At 44.0% G+C, this 17,838-nt stretch overlaps 1 protein-coding gene across 16 annotated transcripts in view; it reads right to left on the bottom strand.

Moving 5' to 3' along the window:
• Positions 1–17,838, bottom strand: part of KALRN (kalirin RhoGEF kinase) — a 656,868-nt gene that overhangs the window by 347,202 nt on the left and 291,828 nt on the right. For all 16 annotated transcript variants that reach the window (XM_059391106.1, XM_059391108.1, XM_059391110.1 and 13 more), the window contains exon 10: positions 6,649–6,771. In XM_059391106.1, the coding sequence (XP_059247089.1) occupies positions 6,649–6,771 (123 nt within the window). The remainder of the gene's footprint in view (positions 1–6,648; positions 6,772–17,838) is intronic.

Below are 17,838 nucleotides of genomic sequence, written 5' to 3'. Positions count from 1 at the left end.
CTCAGGTTTGTAGATCTCATACCGATGTGATCCCTTCTGATTATGTTCATCCTTCCTGTGAGAATGAGTCCTTTAAACAAAAAATCCTTTTTTCTCACAGTTTTCTAGTTATAAGCTCAATACCCTAAAGTCTCAGGAATGTTTATTATATTTGTATCCTGGTATTAAAATTTAAGTACATATGTAAGTATATATACATATTGTAATATGTTTTTTACATATATATACACACACACATATACACACACATATATGCATATATGTGTGTATATGTGTGTATGTGTGTGTGTATATATATATATATATATATATATATATATATAGGCAATTTTAATTGTACTTTCCTACCTAAGATGACCTAAGGGCATCTCCTTCACTAGGTGCTTCTTTCCATGTCATTTCTATGGTGCCCCATATTACTAGGATAATTTTCTCCTTCCACTTACTTCAAAGTTCACTTCCATCTTTCTAGATAGAGCAGCAAAGCTTTCTGCCAGACCTTCCCCAATCTTTACAAGATGCACTCTTCCCTTACCAGAAGTCCATCATCCTGGCTCTGTAGGGTATACTCCAGAACACTTCTGAAAACACCATCTACATAGGCAGCCATTTGTTTTTCAATGTCTCCCCTCTTTTCCACAGTCCCTGCCATCACATGGAACAAGAGATAAGAATGTCACCAGTGCTTTTAAGTCCTTCAGTTCACTACCCATAACTTAAAATCATTAGGAATGCAGTATCAATTTCTTCTGAATGTGCCATTTGTTCCATAGAGGAAGCACCAGAAGTTGGGGGGGGGGGGTCAATTCATGGTCTTGATAAGAGATTTTGGTAGACTATAATATCTTAGATATTGGCTCTGATTCCCTCTCAATTTCCACATCAAGTGTATATAAAGTGACCTTCAAAACCCATAGCTGGGAGTTCTCCAGAATATATCTTATCTTTCTTCTTCCTGAGAGTGGTCCCAAAAGCCCTCCCATCAGCTCATGCAACTTTTCACTGGTGTTTGTGGAGGGAATATCCTGAATCCCCTCAAGTGGGATGAATGCCATGCAAGATCCAAAGGGTAACAAGATTGTTCTTCATTTTTTCCACTTGCCCACTTCATGATATTAATTTCTCTGTATTTTCCTGGCTTTCTTCCTCACTATTTTTTTTTCATCCCGCTGAAGAAACTTTTGTCCTCTCCAAGAAGCTGGGGTGTGAAACAGCATCTGTTGAAGATTTCCCACCTTTTCCTTCTGCTTGCATCTGCAGTTGCTATAATTGGTCACCATCTCAGGCATGAAAAGAAAGATGGAACTTACTCCAAAGATCACCACGCCATCCCCTAGGCAGGCGTATTTATTGGATCACCAAATGAACTAATGGTTTATCTTGGTTTCACTGGAAAGTGCTCCTTGAAAACCCTGAAAGGATAAAGATTATGCTTCCTTTCAAACCATGGGACTTTTTATAGGGTTAGAATATGTTTAATGCATGTTTCTCTTTGGATCATGATTTCCTCAAGACGGAAACTGCTATACCTCTTTCGCTTCTCAAGGTGCCCGACAAAGACTTGATGGGCTTGGGAACTGATGAGTACTGCTGTCTGTCTGAGAACAGGGGCTTTCTACTCCTATGGATTCCCTATTCTACCTACCCTTGGAGCTCTAGTAAGTTAGCTGATTATACCTTGAAGATCTTTAACAGGTAAGGTCACTGATAGGTCTACTAAATTGCTTCCCTTCCATTTTGCCTATTGTGACCCCAAGACTCAGAATGATTTTTTAAGTGTTTTCTATCCAAGTCTGAGAAAAAAGCAAGAGTCAGACAAACAACTAACCAGAGATTGTTGAATTAAGTGCTTAACTGTGCAATATTTATATATATATAAATTTATATTTCTTTATATATATATTTATATTTCTTTAAATCTTCCTTTAAATGGTCTGTTCTTTCAAAAATGTTAAACAAAAGCTGTTTAATAAACTTAGCTTTAAATGTGATTTGGTGCTTTGAGATTTTAGATAATATATATTTGAGTGCAAATGATCACTAATTTTTTACTAAGCTAGCTTACAGAAAGTATGGCATTCCAGATAATGAGGTCATAAAGCAGACCACTTACAGAGCCCGCACAGCTGCTATCTAAACCACAGGCACTTGAGTACTTTCCTTCTGAGTAATAGCAAATATCTCAGGACAAAATAACAGTACCATAGCCCATACTCCCTCTGGGCACATGTGGACACATGTATCCCCTTACAGTCACACTATGATGGGCAGCAACTCTAGCTTATGCTTGTTTATACTCCTGATAATGACTACCATGCAACATAAATATATATAAAAATATAATAAGTGTCTTTTCAGGCATCTGGGTGGCTCAATTGGATGGGCGGCTGCCTTCAGCTCAGGTCATGATCCCGGACTCTCGGGATCCTGTCCCTCATTGGGTTCCCAGCTCCACGGGGAGTCTGCTTCTCCCTCTGACCTTCAGCCCTCTCATGCTCTCTCTCAGTGTCTCGCTCCCAACTAAATAAATAAAAATCTTTTTAAAAAAATATAAGTGTCTTTGGAAATCTGATGAACTCTATAGCCTCAGTCATGTGATGAGTTTATAGCCAACTTAAGTAAAGTGTCTACCAGGACCAGAAGGGTTCCTGCTGGGCCCAGGCCTTCTATCTGACCACAGAGAATCTCAGTAGCTTGGACTAGAAATATTTATAGAGACAGACCCCCTTGTGCACATGTGGCCCCAGACTCTCCCACCTGCCTGTCAGGAGCCTCCCCTGGCAGCAGTAAGTACCTGAGGGGGTGGGGAGGGGGAGGATCTCCCTTCCCTTTCAGCTCTGTTTCCAGGGAGACTATTCAAAGGGTGCCATCTGCAGGATGGAGTGAGGACCATAAATACTTCATTTCCTCCAAATGATGGGTACATTTGTTTAAAATGTGTTCAAGAGCTATTAAACACAAAATGTAAGGTCATGGTTTACTACATTAATTCTTCCCAGATATAATTGATATTTCTACTATTGTCTTAAATGTCTTTACGTGATCTCATGTAGGGAGAGGCAGAGGCGTATTTGTTCCAGGAGTTCACACTGCCCTTCGGCATCTCCCTGTGCATTGGAGGACTTGTTCTTCCCTGTAGAAGGGCAGCATCCCAGGGGTACAACAGGTGCTACAACTCTCTTCCTGCTTTGATTCTAGACAATTTTTTAACTTGAATATAGAGAATGGGTGCTCAGAATTTTCTTCTCATATCAATCAGCCTCAGGTTACGGAACCATAAAATCATGACATTAAAAGAGATTCCTTCACTGAAGGACTGGCTATGAGTGAACCCCCAGCCTCGTACTCCTCACCATTTGTGATGTCCTTCCTGACTAGATCTCTTAACCAGCAACCCCAACCAACAAGCAACAAGAGAATCCCTGCTTGGGCTCTATAGCATTGATCTCTGACTCAAGAATTGTCTAATCCTGATTAAATCTACTCCTCCCCTCCCAGTGGCCCTCACTTGATCGAGAACAGAAGTAAGAGAGATAGAGCATGCCCTTTCCTGCCTGGATCATCTTCTTTCTCACCACTTGAGCGTGATGATCACTTTGCACAGAACAAAGCAGATCTGAGGCTGCTGCAAGTCCATCTGCCTTTGCCACAATTACATTGGTTTTCCAATGTGGACTACCAATTTCAGGATGCTAGGCAGCTCCACTCCCTTCTCCAGAGTAGGGATGAGAAAACAAAACAGGACTTAGTACTAGACTATGAGATTCATCTCTAAAGACCGACTTACAGGGCAATATGGCAACTTCATCGCCCCTTACTTATGTGAGCCCTCTGTTGTCCATATCTGTCCCCTTTCCAGAGGGAAAACTTCGAAAAGCATGAGCCCTTTAGAAAGTAGAACTCTCTCTCCTAATAAAGACACCATCTTCCCTGAAAGCAGGGACAGGGAGAAGTGGATTATAGCAAGTGGATTATAGCAAGACATTACTCACTGGCAGAGCCTGGGAAAAGTTGTATGTCAAATGGAATGGCCACAGCAGCGTCTCCTCTCCACACTCCCCCCACTCTTGCTCTTTTTTCTGTACTCTTCATGAGCCAACTGGCACTTTGAAATGAATTTTACACTCAGGTCCCATACTACACTAAGGAAGGGCAGCATGAAGGTAGGGTAAAAACACGACTCTGTGGTCAGACAGACCTGAGCTTGAATCCTAGCAGAGCTACTGACAAGCCAGATGGTATGGGCATACTGAAGAATTTTCTGAGCTTTAGTGTTCATCTTCTATAAAACAAGGCTAATACTATCCATCACTCAGGACTGGTAGATAAAATATATAATGGAAACATAAGCTCTCAAAAAATTTGTCCATTCTTTCTTTAATGTGAATTTAAGTGAGTATGGCTCTGCTACTGATTGGAAGGCACTGTCCCATGTGAAAGGCATATGAGGCACCAGTAAGAAGGTAGGGGAGCAGTTGGGAGAAGGCAGGTTAGAGTCCAGGTGGCAGCCAGGCTTCCTGGGTTGTAACAACACACAAAACAACAGTGCCCTCAAGGGCCGATAACCAAGGTTGGCATTGCCTCTGAGGCTGTAGCAGGAAGAGGGCAAGGGGGCGCTGGCTGGCTCAGGGCTGTGGGATATCCTTTCTGAGTGAGGAATGGCTGGGTCACAGGAAAGCCAAGGGGCAAGAACATCACAGCTGTGGGATGGCTCCATCTCAAAAGACTGCCCCAGACACCGCAACCCCACTCTCAGCAGAAAGGGAGTCCATGTGGTCCTGTCCCACCCTTTGTCCCCTGACAGATAGCAGAAGTACCCGGAATGTCTGGACACTCAAATATTTTGGGTCTGTGCTATATCCAGAGGCCTATATGGCCCATGTCTATATGACATGGGTGTGATCCAGCCCATTCTGCTGAAGGTCTTTGTAGGGATGAGGCTTGGTTTTTTTGTTCTTGTGGTGGTAGCAGAATATACATAATGTAAAACGTTTTAAGCTCAGTGGCATTAAATAAATTCACACTGTTGTGCCACCACGACCAGCATCCATCTCCAGAACTCTTTATCTCATAAAGTTGAAACTCTGGATCCATTAAATAATAACTCTCTATTCCCTCCCTTGCCCCAGCCCCTAGCAACCATCATTCTACTTTCTGTCTCTGTGAATATGACTACTCTGGGTTCTTCATATAAATGGACTCCTATTAGTCCTTTCAAGACTGACTTATTTCACATAGCATAATTTCATCTGGTCACTTGGGTTACTCCCACCTTTTCGCTATTGTGAATAATGCTGCTCTGAACTTGGATATACAAGAATCTTTTCACATCCCAGCCTTTAATTTTTCCGAGGATATATGTAGAATCAGAATTGCTGAATCATATGGTAAGTCTATGTTTAATTTTTTGAGGAATTGCCATACAGTGACTCCATCACTTTACATTCCCACCAACTGTGCACAAAGATTCTATATGAGGCTTTCTTTATTGCATGGGTTGGGTCTAATCCATCTGTATTCCCAGCTTGAGGTCACTAGTGACTCAGTCTTTCTGGCACCTGCCAGGCCTCTCACATTCCAGAACACACTTGGAGCATCCTTAGAGATGTGGTTTGCTCCCACCACTCTCCTGTCCTCCAGCAGATCCCTTTGGTTCTTGGCAGGGGCTCACCTTTGGCATCCATGGCTCACCCACAGTTTTGTCTGGGGCTGGTAGCCTCCCGGCATGGGGGCTGGCACTCTGCATGACCCCCAGGATGACACCCACCGTGAGGACTGCCCACGTGGTGGGATGGGAGCTGGGCCTGGTTGCAGCTGTGGCAAATGCTAGCTCTGTCATCCTCCCTTTTGTCCCATACTGATTCCCCAACAGATGCCCCTTCCCGGCTTCATTTTTATGTCTTAGTTCCTACTGCAACTGATCATGTCTGACAAGATAAATGGACAGAGTAGTCTTTCATCTTGAAGATGAAGATGCTCAGGACCCATGGAAGAACTCCCCAAAAGAAACAAATATAAGAGATATATATCAATATATATAGAGAAAAATATAAAAGAGTTAGGATAAAATTGAGGGGCTTCAGGCTCACAACCAAAAACCCTCTTCTATCCCTCCACCATGAAGCCAAATAGTCAAAGCCTCTCACGGCATCTTTGTGTAATTAGATAAAAATGCCCTTTTGGGATCAGGTGTACAGCTCAGCTAAAAGACAAAATATTATGCCATATTCTCTGGGCACAGTCAGCCTTGCAGAAGCAGGTGCCATTTCTTCCTCTGGATCCTGGAGGACACACAGTTCTGCAAGCAGACCTAAGGCTGATTTCCAGCTCCCACCTGCCAGTGATGATAACCATAAGCAGTAGTTCTGGGCTATCGATGTTCCCAAGGTCAGTTCCTTCTACCATCACCACCTTGGGGACAAGCCATTTATAGATCCTGCTGGCAGGAAGATTTTCTCTGAAGACCCAAAACTAAGGGTCTATCACTCACCTAGTGATCCAAGAGCAGACAAATGTCTCCTTGCATCAGGCAGGAAGGCAGCCCTGACTGGGCCCTAAACCTAACGTGCCTCAGCAAATACCAAAACCGCAGCCCTGGCCTCCCTCACCCAGCTACACACACACACACACACACACAGAGCTTCTCACCTGAGCCACCTCTTCGAAGTCATCATGCCTCTTCTGCAGGGCCCGGGCTCGATGCAGCGACTTCCCCACCCCAGTGTGTTTGCTGAGAAAGGCCTCACCGTGGTTTTCAATCCAGTCCAACACCTGTTCAGAGAAGGAGGACAGAAACAATGACTCCCCGGCAGAGGGAAAGCCTTGTGACAGTAGGAGAGACTGCCAGCATCCTGGAGTTGCCATCCCCATCAGAAAGCAGCAGTCCAGCTGGACATGTTCGGCCCACCGTGGACCCAGGGATTTCATTACTGTCATTGGTGATGTAACGCTCCCACCCTTAACTAGAGGCATCTCATCTTCGATTGCCAGGATAGTCCCTCGTTACTCTCTCAGTTTTCCCAGCCTTGATTAGTCCATTATTTTAAACAAGCTACACAGACTGTCAGTCACAGTTTAAGCCCCTCACTAACCTGCTTGGAGTTAGTGACCCAAATAAAGTCAGGCACACGGGCAGAAAACAAGGCAGTGTCAGTTCAGGGAAATTCCTAGGCCCTGACAGCTTACTCATCCCTTACTTCCCCATAAAAATGCTCACAGCAATGCTCACAGGGACCCTGCCTCCTTGCACTCCTGGGACTCTCCTAATCTTGAGAGGAAAGTTGGCACTAGTTAGGCCCTACCTGGCTGCTCCAGAGAGTGGTCACCAGGACAACTCTTTTTTCTGGCTTCCTTCCACCCTTCTCCTCCAATCAGCCCCAGGCACCCAACCAAATAAATTAAGGTCTTACATCCTAAGGCCTTTAGTACCTATGGTTTCTCCTGGAAAAAAAGGGGAGACCCCATGTTTTTCTAGGTTTCAGATGGAGTGATTTGGCCTTGGGACATTTCCCTTGGTATTTAGAGAAGCTGGAATAGACGTGGCTGGAAGGGTAGAGGGATGAAGGAAGGGATGCTGAGAAGGTGAGAAAATATGTTGTCCTCAGGGGCACTGGACACGGGGAGTAGAAACCCCTTAGCAGAAGCCTTGAAATGGAGGGAGGACGAAAGCCTCTAATGTCTGTTTTGCATTCACGCCGATGGCCCAGCAAACATGTGCCTCCCAGAGTTGGCACTCAGTAAAGCAGGTGGCCACAATTAAACCAGTTAGAGTGTACAGCCACACACCTGCTAGAGATCCTGCCAAGACAACTGAGCCCACTCTATTCTGGCTATTCTGGACGTAACCTGAACATTTGGTTAATGATATGCTAGCCTTCTCAGGTTCTAGGACTTTCTGGGAAAAAATGATGTAGATGAAACAGGCCTGTTTCATGCTTAAGGGGGGCCTCGGGTGCTCCATCGGTTGGGCACCTGCTTTCAGCTTAGGTCATGATCTCAGTGTCCTGAGAGTCTGCTTCTCGTCTCCCTCTGCCCCACCGCCCCACTCTTGCATGTGCACATTCTCTCTCTCTCAAATAAATAAATAAATTCTTAAAATAAATAAAAGGATGCTTTAGTCCATTCCTCTGTTTCTTCTACAGACTGCCCCATGGCAAGCAGATAGACCAAATAATCCCATGAAGTACAGGCATGGGAGTTCTGTCTCCAGAGAATCTAGTCTTTGGCTTCACTTTCTTTAACATTTGAAATAAATTACACCTGCAATTGCACAAGGTATGGAAACCTTCACTCTTAGTGACACTACCACAAGGCCTACAACAAGATGGATATTAGGTCAGAGAAATGTACGCAAGAATATAAAAATGAGATTTAACAAACATCCGTTTAACGAAACTGGAATGTCAGACAATTGCCCATTAAAAAGGAGAAAAGAAAGGCTTTTTAGAAAATGACTATATAAACACTGGGTGTAGAGATTTAAATATTTTTTATAACAAATTCTGGCAATATATGTTTTTAATATTCTGGAGGCATGTCTAAGAAAAGAAATTGCAGGAGTAAATGAACTGGGTTTTTACCTTTTGCAAACACTGAAAGGCAGCACTGAAAGGAAATCTAAATATCCCTTTCTTCAAAGAAAGGAGAGCCCACATCTTTCTAGAATTATGTATGGGGGAATTTCAGCAATAACAACAAAAATCAGGAGAGTGCATTTTTACTTGACTTGACACAACGTGAACCCACAATTTTCTATTGTAAAACAGGCCTGTTTCATCTTCACAATAGCACGCAAGGTCAAAAGAAATATTTCTAGTCACAAAGTTTTCCATGTCATACATACCATCGAAAGTGCAGTTTTACAATCTTTATGCATATTTAAACTTTTGTTAATCCCATGAAGTGAAGCTTATGGATAATTTTGATAATTTTTATATATTAAACTTATGTTAATCCCATGAAGTGAAGTTTATGGATAATTTTGATAATTTTTTTTTAGGATTTTATTTATTTGACAGAGAGAGAGAGATCATAAGTAGTCAGAGAGGCAGGCAGAGGGGGAGGGGAAACAGGCTCCCCGCTGAGAAGAGAGCCCCATTCAGGGCTCGATCCCAGGACCCTGAGATCATGACCTGAGCTGAAGGCAGAGGCTCAACCCACTGAGCCACCCAGGCACCCCAATTTTGATAATTTTTATATATAAAAGAGCTGTCTTGTGGCTTTTGATGATTTCTTCAGAATTTTTGACAGATTTTCAAATTACAATTGTTTTTTTAGGTGTGAGCAGTTAAGTGTGACCTGCTTGTCTGGCAATGTTTTAATGAGTTTATTTTATTTCATTTCATTTTGTATCTCTAGTTTTAATAAAATTTGTTATGCTAAAACAAATGAGTTTAAGAGGAAAGCTTTCCATCTACTGGTTCACAAACGGTTAGCTTTTATACTCCCCAGGGGTAATTTCACAACTTGTAAACTTCTCTCAAAAAGCAATTTGTATTCTATTTAAGTTCTTTTGCTTTCTTTAAAATGTCAATTCATTGTCAGTTAATGACACTTAAGTTGACTTAATTAACTCTACCTTAACCTCTTAAAAATCTATTATTCATATTTGATAGACTTTTATTAGCTTAAACATAAATTTGATTGCTCTGTGATTTTACATTGTCCCCATCTAGTCTAGCTTCTGTCATCAGAACCAAAGCTGTGGGGAACCCATGAGCAACCTCAGTGAAGATGCAGAGACAGCATGGAAATCAATTTAATAAATAAAACGGCAAATAATTTAGCATGTGAACAAAATTACTTTAATAATCCATAGAGACTAAAAAAGTACCCGAGGATAGAGAAACATAATCACTATAGGAGGTATTATTTAAAATGCTGATTTCTGACCATTTTTTAAAAAAGATCTTACTTATTTATTTGACAGAGAGAGAGAGAGAGAAATCACAAGTAGGCAGAGAGGCAGGCAGAGAGAGAGAGGGGGAAGCAGGTTACCTGCTGAGCAGAGAGCCCAATGCAGGGCTCAATCCCAGGACCCTGAGATCATGACCTGAGCCGAAGGCAGAGGCTTAACCCACTGAGCCACCCAGGCACCCCATGATTTCTGGCCGTTTTGTGTCGGACAGTTCAGTTGGAGCCAGTCTTATCTGACACACATTTAGACCCCATGCTCTCTTGACCATGATTCGATGTCCCCCAGTTCTGGGAGTACAATCTAGCTTTGCCCCAGAGAAATGTGCTTTCTGAGATGACACTAACAGTGTCTGATAATTACATCACACCCTGCAAATTAACATGCAGCACTGGAAAGCAGGCTATCCCACAGTTTCTGGTGCATCCCAGACTTGGGACATCACTGGTTGAAGACTAAATTGCATTTCTAGCCAAATCCCTGGAACCCTACTGAACTGTATGCACCCACCAAGGCACCCCACACTAGCTACCCCTGTTTAATTCTCTCATTTACAAAATTTTATTTAAAATAATCAATTATCAATTTTAGTCAAGATAGGACAGGAGGATAGTTAGTAATACCCATGAATGGCTTTGAATTGGTTTTCAAGTGTTTCCAACACAGAAGGTTTTACTTTTTAGTTTGTGCCTGTGGGTTCTTCATGGAGCAAAGAAGCACATGGGGGATGTGAATGTCACCTGATTCAGACAGATACTTATTAGTCTTATTGTGCCCCAGTGCTGGGCCCCAGAGCAGCCTAGGATGCAGTATTAAACAAGGCAGGCAGGGCCTTGACTCTGGGAACCTAGTCTATGGTGGGAACAGGCACTGCACAGGAGATCATACAATTGGTCATCAGTTGCAGTGGGGAAAGGGCCAACAATCAGGGAAGGCCTCTCTGAAGAAGTGAGGATGTAGCTGAGCACTGAGTAGGACTTAAACAAGAGGAGGACTTAACCAAGCTAGGAAGGAAAAACATCAGCATGGCCTGAGTAGTGGTAAGTGGGTAAAGAGCCCAGAGAGGGCAGGAACCAGACGTGCTGAGCCCTGGTGTGCCCAGTCAGATTCCAGGGCTTGTCCTAAGGGCCACTGAAGGGCTGGTGCAAGAAGAAAGACCTGAATTTAAAAGTTACTACTTTTGCTTTGTGGAGAATCAGAGGGAGGCAAGAGTAGAGGTGGGGAAATGGGACGTTTTTGCAGAAATCCTGACAGGAGGCGATGGTGGCTCAGATGAGCCCAAAGGCAGTATCTGTGGGTAATATTTGGGGGAGAGAACACCCCAGGTTAGGTATGGGGGCCATAGTGGGGCAGGTGGAAGGCTGACCCTCCGGGGCACAGCTTGAATAACTGTGCAGAAGGAGGATCTGGTCACTGGTGCAGAAGCAAATGAGTTATGAGGGATAGCACAGAGATAACAGATTCTTCTGTTTTCTTTCCATTTTCATACTTGTGCTCTCGTTCTGATAAATGACAGTTATGCCTGTGAACTTGAGTGGGAAGTAGCACCCAGTGATAGTTGTCAATCTGATTCTGGCAAGATGTGTCTTTAGTTTCAAAAAAGCGATTTTATACACTCGGGTTTAAAAATAAGTTATAAGGTGTTAATATATTGGATCCTAAAATTAACAAAATAGGGACACCAAATCCATTTGAAAAACACAAACTTAGACTTAAATGGAATTAATCTGTGCATTCTTGAAGGGGCATTTCACTGGGACGTAGTTTTTTTGGTGGTGGTGGGGGGGGAGGTTCCTTAACCTGACATGCAAAGTCTTCTGTGGCCACCTCACCCCTTCTCAACCTCACCTCCAGTGAGTCCCCGCCTCACCCGTGAACAAGCCAAAAACTGCTTCTTGCTTCCTGAGTTCTGCTCTCACTACTTTCAACTTCACTTGAAATGTCCACCTTCTTCCTCCTCCCTATCTCTGCCTCCTGGTCTCCTTCCTACTCATCCTTTAAGCATCATCTCAAAATCACTAGTTCTGGAAAGACTCCTCTTTAATAACCCACCCAGGGTGGGGTGGTGTCACTCTCCTCTGATTCTGTTCCAACCACAATTACTGCCTCCAGGCTTGTCTCTCCCACTAGACTCTGACCTCCTTGTGATTCCCAGACTTACAGCACAGCATGGTTTGTTACAACGTGTTGAATGGCACTCAACTCCTGCTCATCCCCACGGCTTTGGGGTGAATGTGTCAGCTACATGCTCCCCTTCTTCCCTCTGGTGTAAAGCCTCTCTCAGTCTGCACCTGGAGTTCTCCCCTTGTGTGTCTCCACTGCCCCACTTGGCAGGTGGTTAGTCCTCAGGCTTAAGGAGTGTGGGGTTTTCCCCACTGTATGCTCCCCTTCCACCAGTCCTTTTGCACCCCCACATCCCTGCCAGCATTGTTCATGCAGGAGATAGCCAACGAATGCTTACAGCCTTATACCCATGGGCGGTCAAGTACAAATGTGGTTGAGGCACTGGCCCCGCTATCTTGATAGAAGCTGTCCCACTTCGTTCGGGAGGGGACCTCTGGCCACTACAGTGGGCAAGCAGTCTTAAAAAACAACTTATAAAGCTCTTTCTCCTTTCCCATGCCCCAACTGCTCAATCAGAAATGAGTCCTTTTCAAGAACAGTCTTTTCCAAGAGAGAAGCTCACATCCTGAGCGGATGTGGGAACAGCCATTATACATAATTCCCTAATCACCCCCTGTCTTCCTCATCTAATTGTGTTTATTCCAACGAGCACACAGTCAAGGCAGGGTACTTTTCAGGGTAGGAGACAGTCTCTTCTAGTTGCTAAGGGGAAGAGAAAAAGTCCTTTTGAAGAGAACCATTGATATTTTTTTTTCTGAACAGTGGCCATGAATGCAACTGAGTTAATGGGAGAAAATCGGGGGCCTAGCTGCCTGCTGTCCTGGGACTCTTGATTTTTTTGGCTCTGCTAATGGGGTAGAATCTTATTGTTATAGGAAACCCACAGGGTCATTCAGACCAATGCAGGAGGCCCCTGCACTTAGAGATATCCACCTTCGAAGTTTTAAGTTCAGATCTAAGCTCTACCTACATATACAATTACTTTGGGCTCCTAAAGCATCAATAAATTGTGGCCCCATCACGATCAGCGTAACTTACAGACACCATCCCTGGGACCAAGAGGAACCTGGGCTCTGGTCCCAGCTCTGCCCCTAACCAGCTGTGACCTGGCTCCTCTCTGGACCTCACTGCCTCAAATGAAAATGCTAGATCAGACCATCTCCCTGTCTTCTTCAACTCAAATATTTCATTTTTAAAAAATTTTTCATTTTCTTAATTTTTAAATCTATCTTTTTTGATTTTATTATGTTGTGCTAGTCCCCATACAGTATATGATTAGTTTTTGATGTAGAGTTCATTATTTTTTTATATGGAAGGAATAGCAGCTCCCTTCCTCAGAGGAAGAGATGATTATCCCAGAAGGGTTTGCTCTTTGCTCCACTCTGGGCTAGGGCTGTTGGCTCATCACCTCTGTGTTACCTCACCCTACCGCTTGGCTGCAAGTCTGAGACGCTTTTTTATTAACCCTTTCTTGTACACTGTTTCCACCACAACCACAACCAGTCTAAGCCACCATCTTTCCTCCCTCACTCTCTAATGAGTGGATGGTAATGCCACGGTCTTCTTCTTAGACTCGTGGCATTACCATCCACTCATTAGCTGAACCTAATTCTTTTCAAAAAATTTTTTTAAAGATTTATTTATTTGAAAGAGAGACAGCCCACGAGAGAGAGCATGAGCAGGGGGAGGGGCAGAAGGAGGAAAAGGAGAAGCAGACTTCCCACTGAGTACAGAGCCAAAGCAGGGCTGGATCCTAGGACCCCAAGATCATGACCTGAGCCAACAGCAGACGCTTAACTGACTGAGCCACCCAGGCGCCCTAGCCAGACCTATTTCTTTAAACATAAATCAATTCACAACATTCCCTTTACTAAAACCTGTGCCATTTTTTCCTACCACACTTAGAAAATCCAAATGCTCTTCACAGCTTATACAGTCTGCTTTGATATGGACCCTTTTCTTCAAACTTCTTACCCTTTTGTCCTGCTCTCTATTCAACAGCAGCTTTGGCCATTCACCCATTTTTGGGAATGCCCCCAGCTCTTTCTGGTGTCAAGGACTTCCTAGATCCCATTTCACATGCCTGGAACCTCTTCTTAAACACATCCCCCGGCTTATTCCTTCAGCTTTCTGCTCAGACATTACTGGCTATCACTATATGACTTATTCTATATCCACGTGTTTGTGGTGGCATTTTCTTTCTACCTCCTGAATGTAATCTCCACATGGACAAGGCTTTGTCTGGTTCACAGCTGGGCTCTTAGAGAGCATTTGTTGAATGAATGAGTGAATGAACTCATCCCATCTGATCTGAGAACTTCCTGTGTGATTAAGGGAAATGGAGACAATTTACGAACACATGCGGAATCAGAATCCCAACTCTCTGATTCCCTCATCTGGCTCCCTCCAATCAATCCTCTTTTTTGAGACAGGTTACTAAGCCTGTGTCATAGTTTGATCCACAAACTAGCTACAAGTTTTTGTGAACTGAAGAACTCCTCGCTCGCTCACAGGAACTTCCCCCAGCCCGCAGCCTCCTAGCTCCTCAGAAAGCCATTATCCTGAGACCAGTGAAAAAGAGCGCACACACAATCAGCTGTCTACAACACGTTTTGCTCTGTGAAAGGCTCCAGTACACACAGTGTGTAAGCGTACTCAAGACACTTCAGCACAGCATGATTTCTCTCTCCTGCAATAGCACAGTGAATGCTAGTCCCGAAGAGGAGTGGCTTACACAATGCCAGCACCACCCGCTCCCGTTGCCTGAGCCTGGAGAGCTTGTAGGTGCTACCTGAAATGCCCAATTACCAGCAAGTCATTTTCTGCCCCTTCTTTGGTACAATCATGATCAAAATAAATGTCTTGCTACAGCAGGAGACGCCATCATTTTTCCAAGAAGCATCAGCTGAAACTCATTAGCAGGTGTCAGTTCTCCTTCTCCTGAGAATTGTGGTCCCTTCACCTGACAGATCAATGCTGGGGAGAAGCTGCCCTGGACACCCGAAGCCCCAAAGTTTCAGCTGCCTCCACTCTGCCACTTTAAAGTTCTTATGCATCACCTGGGATTCTTTTTAAAACATAGATGACGAGGTTCAGGACAAACCACCCCCACTGCCCCGTGGAATGTGCCACTTTGGCACGTGGATTATTTTGTGCTGAAGACACTTGAGCCCCTGTGGCCTCAAGAGAAAATTTGTATCCTCCCTTAACTACTCAGAAGAATCTAAATTGCAGGTCTTTCCCAGAATAAGGGTTATTAGCAAAGATAAATTTTATCTGAGTAACCCATCTGTATGGCAGGGCAAACATCTAATTACCAAACATCTGCTCTTCTTCTGGCCCTATGACGCGCATTCCCTTCCTCTGGAATCCCAGACCTCTAACCCCTTCTTCTTCTTCGTCTTTTTTTTTTTTTGAAATATTTTATTTATTTATTTGACAGACAGACAGAGATCACAAGTAGGCAGAGAGGCAGGCAGAGAGAGAGGAGGAAGCAGGCTCCCTGCTGAGCAGAGAGCCGGATGCAGGGCTTGATTCCAGGGACCCTGGAATCATGACCTGAGGGGAAGGCAGAGGCTTTAAAACACTGAGCCACCCAGGTGCCCCTAACCCCTTCTTAATTCAGAATGACATATATACTTCATTTTGCCTGTCTTCAGAATTTCCATGTCTTTATGGATTCCCCATATGCATGCCTACTAAATTTTATTTTGCCCTGTTAATCTGTCTTGTATCAATTGGATCCTTAGTTCAGCTAGAAGAGGAGACAGCAGTTCTTGCCCCCGTAAGAAGGGGACAGGACATTCTTGCTCCCCGATGATACACACCACCTTACTCACAGATTCTGGATCAAAAAGTGCTAGATAATCTGTGCTTATAACAAGTTTCCCATCCTGAGCAGATGATTAGCAGGGGTTCAAGGATCACACTTTGAAAAATGTAGTTCCACATTTGCACCTGATGCCTCCCTTGTTTTCTCAAATTTACCCTTGCCTCATTCCCTAGTTCCCGCTCTCTGGCCACAGGAATACTGTGGCTCCCAGGAGCTTCCTGCTCCAACTTGACTTTCTACCTGCACCAAATCACCTCAGACCTTCACTCTGAGTGTGTTTCCTCAGCTCACATCTTTGATTAGTTCCCCACTGCTGACGCAATGTGTCTTTTCTTCTTTAGCCTGGTATCCAAGGCTTCTGAAATAGTGTATTGAGGTCAGGGACAGGTTGAGAAGAGCGGTTATCAGAAAGAAGTGACCCTGGATGGGAGTAGTCTTCTCAATCTTTAACATAATTAGAGAATACCCAACTTTTGTAGCAACATGGACAGGACTGGAAGAGATTATGTTGAGTGAAATAAGTCAAGCAGAGAGAGTCAATTATCATATGGTTTCACTTATTTGTGGAGCATAACAAATAGCATGGAGGACATGGGGAGTTGGAGAGGAGAAGGGAGTTGAGGGAAATTGGAAGGGGAGGTGAATCATGAGAGACTATGGACTCTGAAAAACAACCTGGGGGGTTTGAAGTAGCGGAGGGGGGGGTGGGAGGTTGGGGGTACCAGGTGGTGGGTATTATAGAGGGCACGGATTGCATGGAGCACTGGGTGTGGTGAAAAAATAATGAATACTGTTATGCTGAAAATAAATTTAATTAAAAAAAACAAAAAACATAATAAGAGAAAAAGTATTGAGGACATTAAAAGTACTTAAAATGTTTGTGGATCAAGAAAGCCCTGAGGCTTAGTGACCCCTGGGAGGGAACTTCCTCTCACTTCCTCCCAGGCCCCAGTAGCCTCATGGAGGCACCGAGGTCCTTCCTTAGAAGGTGCTCACCATGGAATGACTACTCTTCAATCAGAGAAGAGTTTGCTCTCAGAAAATCAAAGTAAGCACCAAGGGACAGACTGTGGTAGGGAAGGGTGGAAAGGAAGGCAGAAAGTAGGGCAAAGAGGAATGCGGGGTTAGAGGTTTGGGGCAAAGAGTATAGAGTGCAAAGGGTACTAGAAACCCAAGAAGTTCATAGGCAGGAGGGTCTGAGCATGTCTGAGGCAGGCCTCTAGCGCTCACTTCCCAAACTTGCCAATTCTAGGTAGGGATTACTTGGAAAAGGCAGAAACAGACCCTACAGTGCCAGCCTCCTATGGCGGAGTGATAGAAGGCTCCCTACAAGACCAGCAGTATCAGAGATGCTAATGTTGAGGAAGTTTCCTTACCTTCACTGCAATCAGAAAGCAACTGATGCACAGAACGCTTTCTCCCCTCTCTCCCCTCCCTATCACCCCCAGTGCAGCTGAGCCTCAACCCTGCTTTCTTTCTGGGTGTTCACGCAGCCCAAAGAATCACCTATCATCTACTTGAATGTATTTCGATGGATTATGACCATGAAATAACTTACCTGAAAACTGTACTACTTCTAAACACTAGCATGGGCAAATGGATATGATTCAAGACACATTCTACAAAGAAAAACATCAACAACTCTGAGTTAAGATTGTGAAAAACAAATGAGGAAGGTAATGTCTTTTCTGGGGAAATCTGTATCAGAGATAGATGACTACAGAAGGCAATTTTATTATGATGCAACTAATGGGGAAGAGTGGGTATGAGTATCACTTGTTTTGTCACCTGTGGGTCTTATTGGACAAGCAGTTTGAGGATGAATCTCAGCTATGGGCTACGTGACCTTGGGCAAGTCTCATACTCTGGGACCAAGTAATCTACCAGGGCCCTTTGAGCAATGACATCCCATCACTAACTTACAAACCCCTCAAGGGCAGAACAATATTGTTCTATATTTCTGCATTCC

Source organism: Mustela nigripes, chromosome 2 (assembly GCF_022355385.1).
Source record: "Mustela nigripes isolate SB6536 chromosome 2, MUSNIG.SB6536, whole genome shotgun sequence".
Lineage (NCBI taxonomy): Eukaryota > Metazoa > Chordata > Mammalia > Carnivora > Mustelidae > Mustela > Mustela nigripes.
The sequence above is the reverse complement of the archived record's forward strand: the minus strand, read 5'-3'. Positions and strand labels throughout refer to the sequence as shown.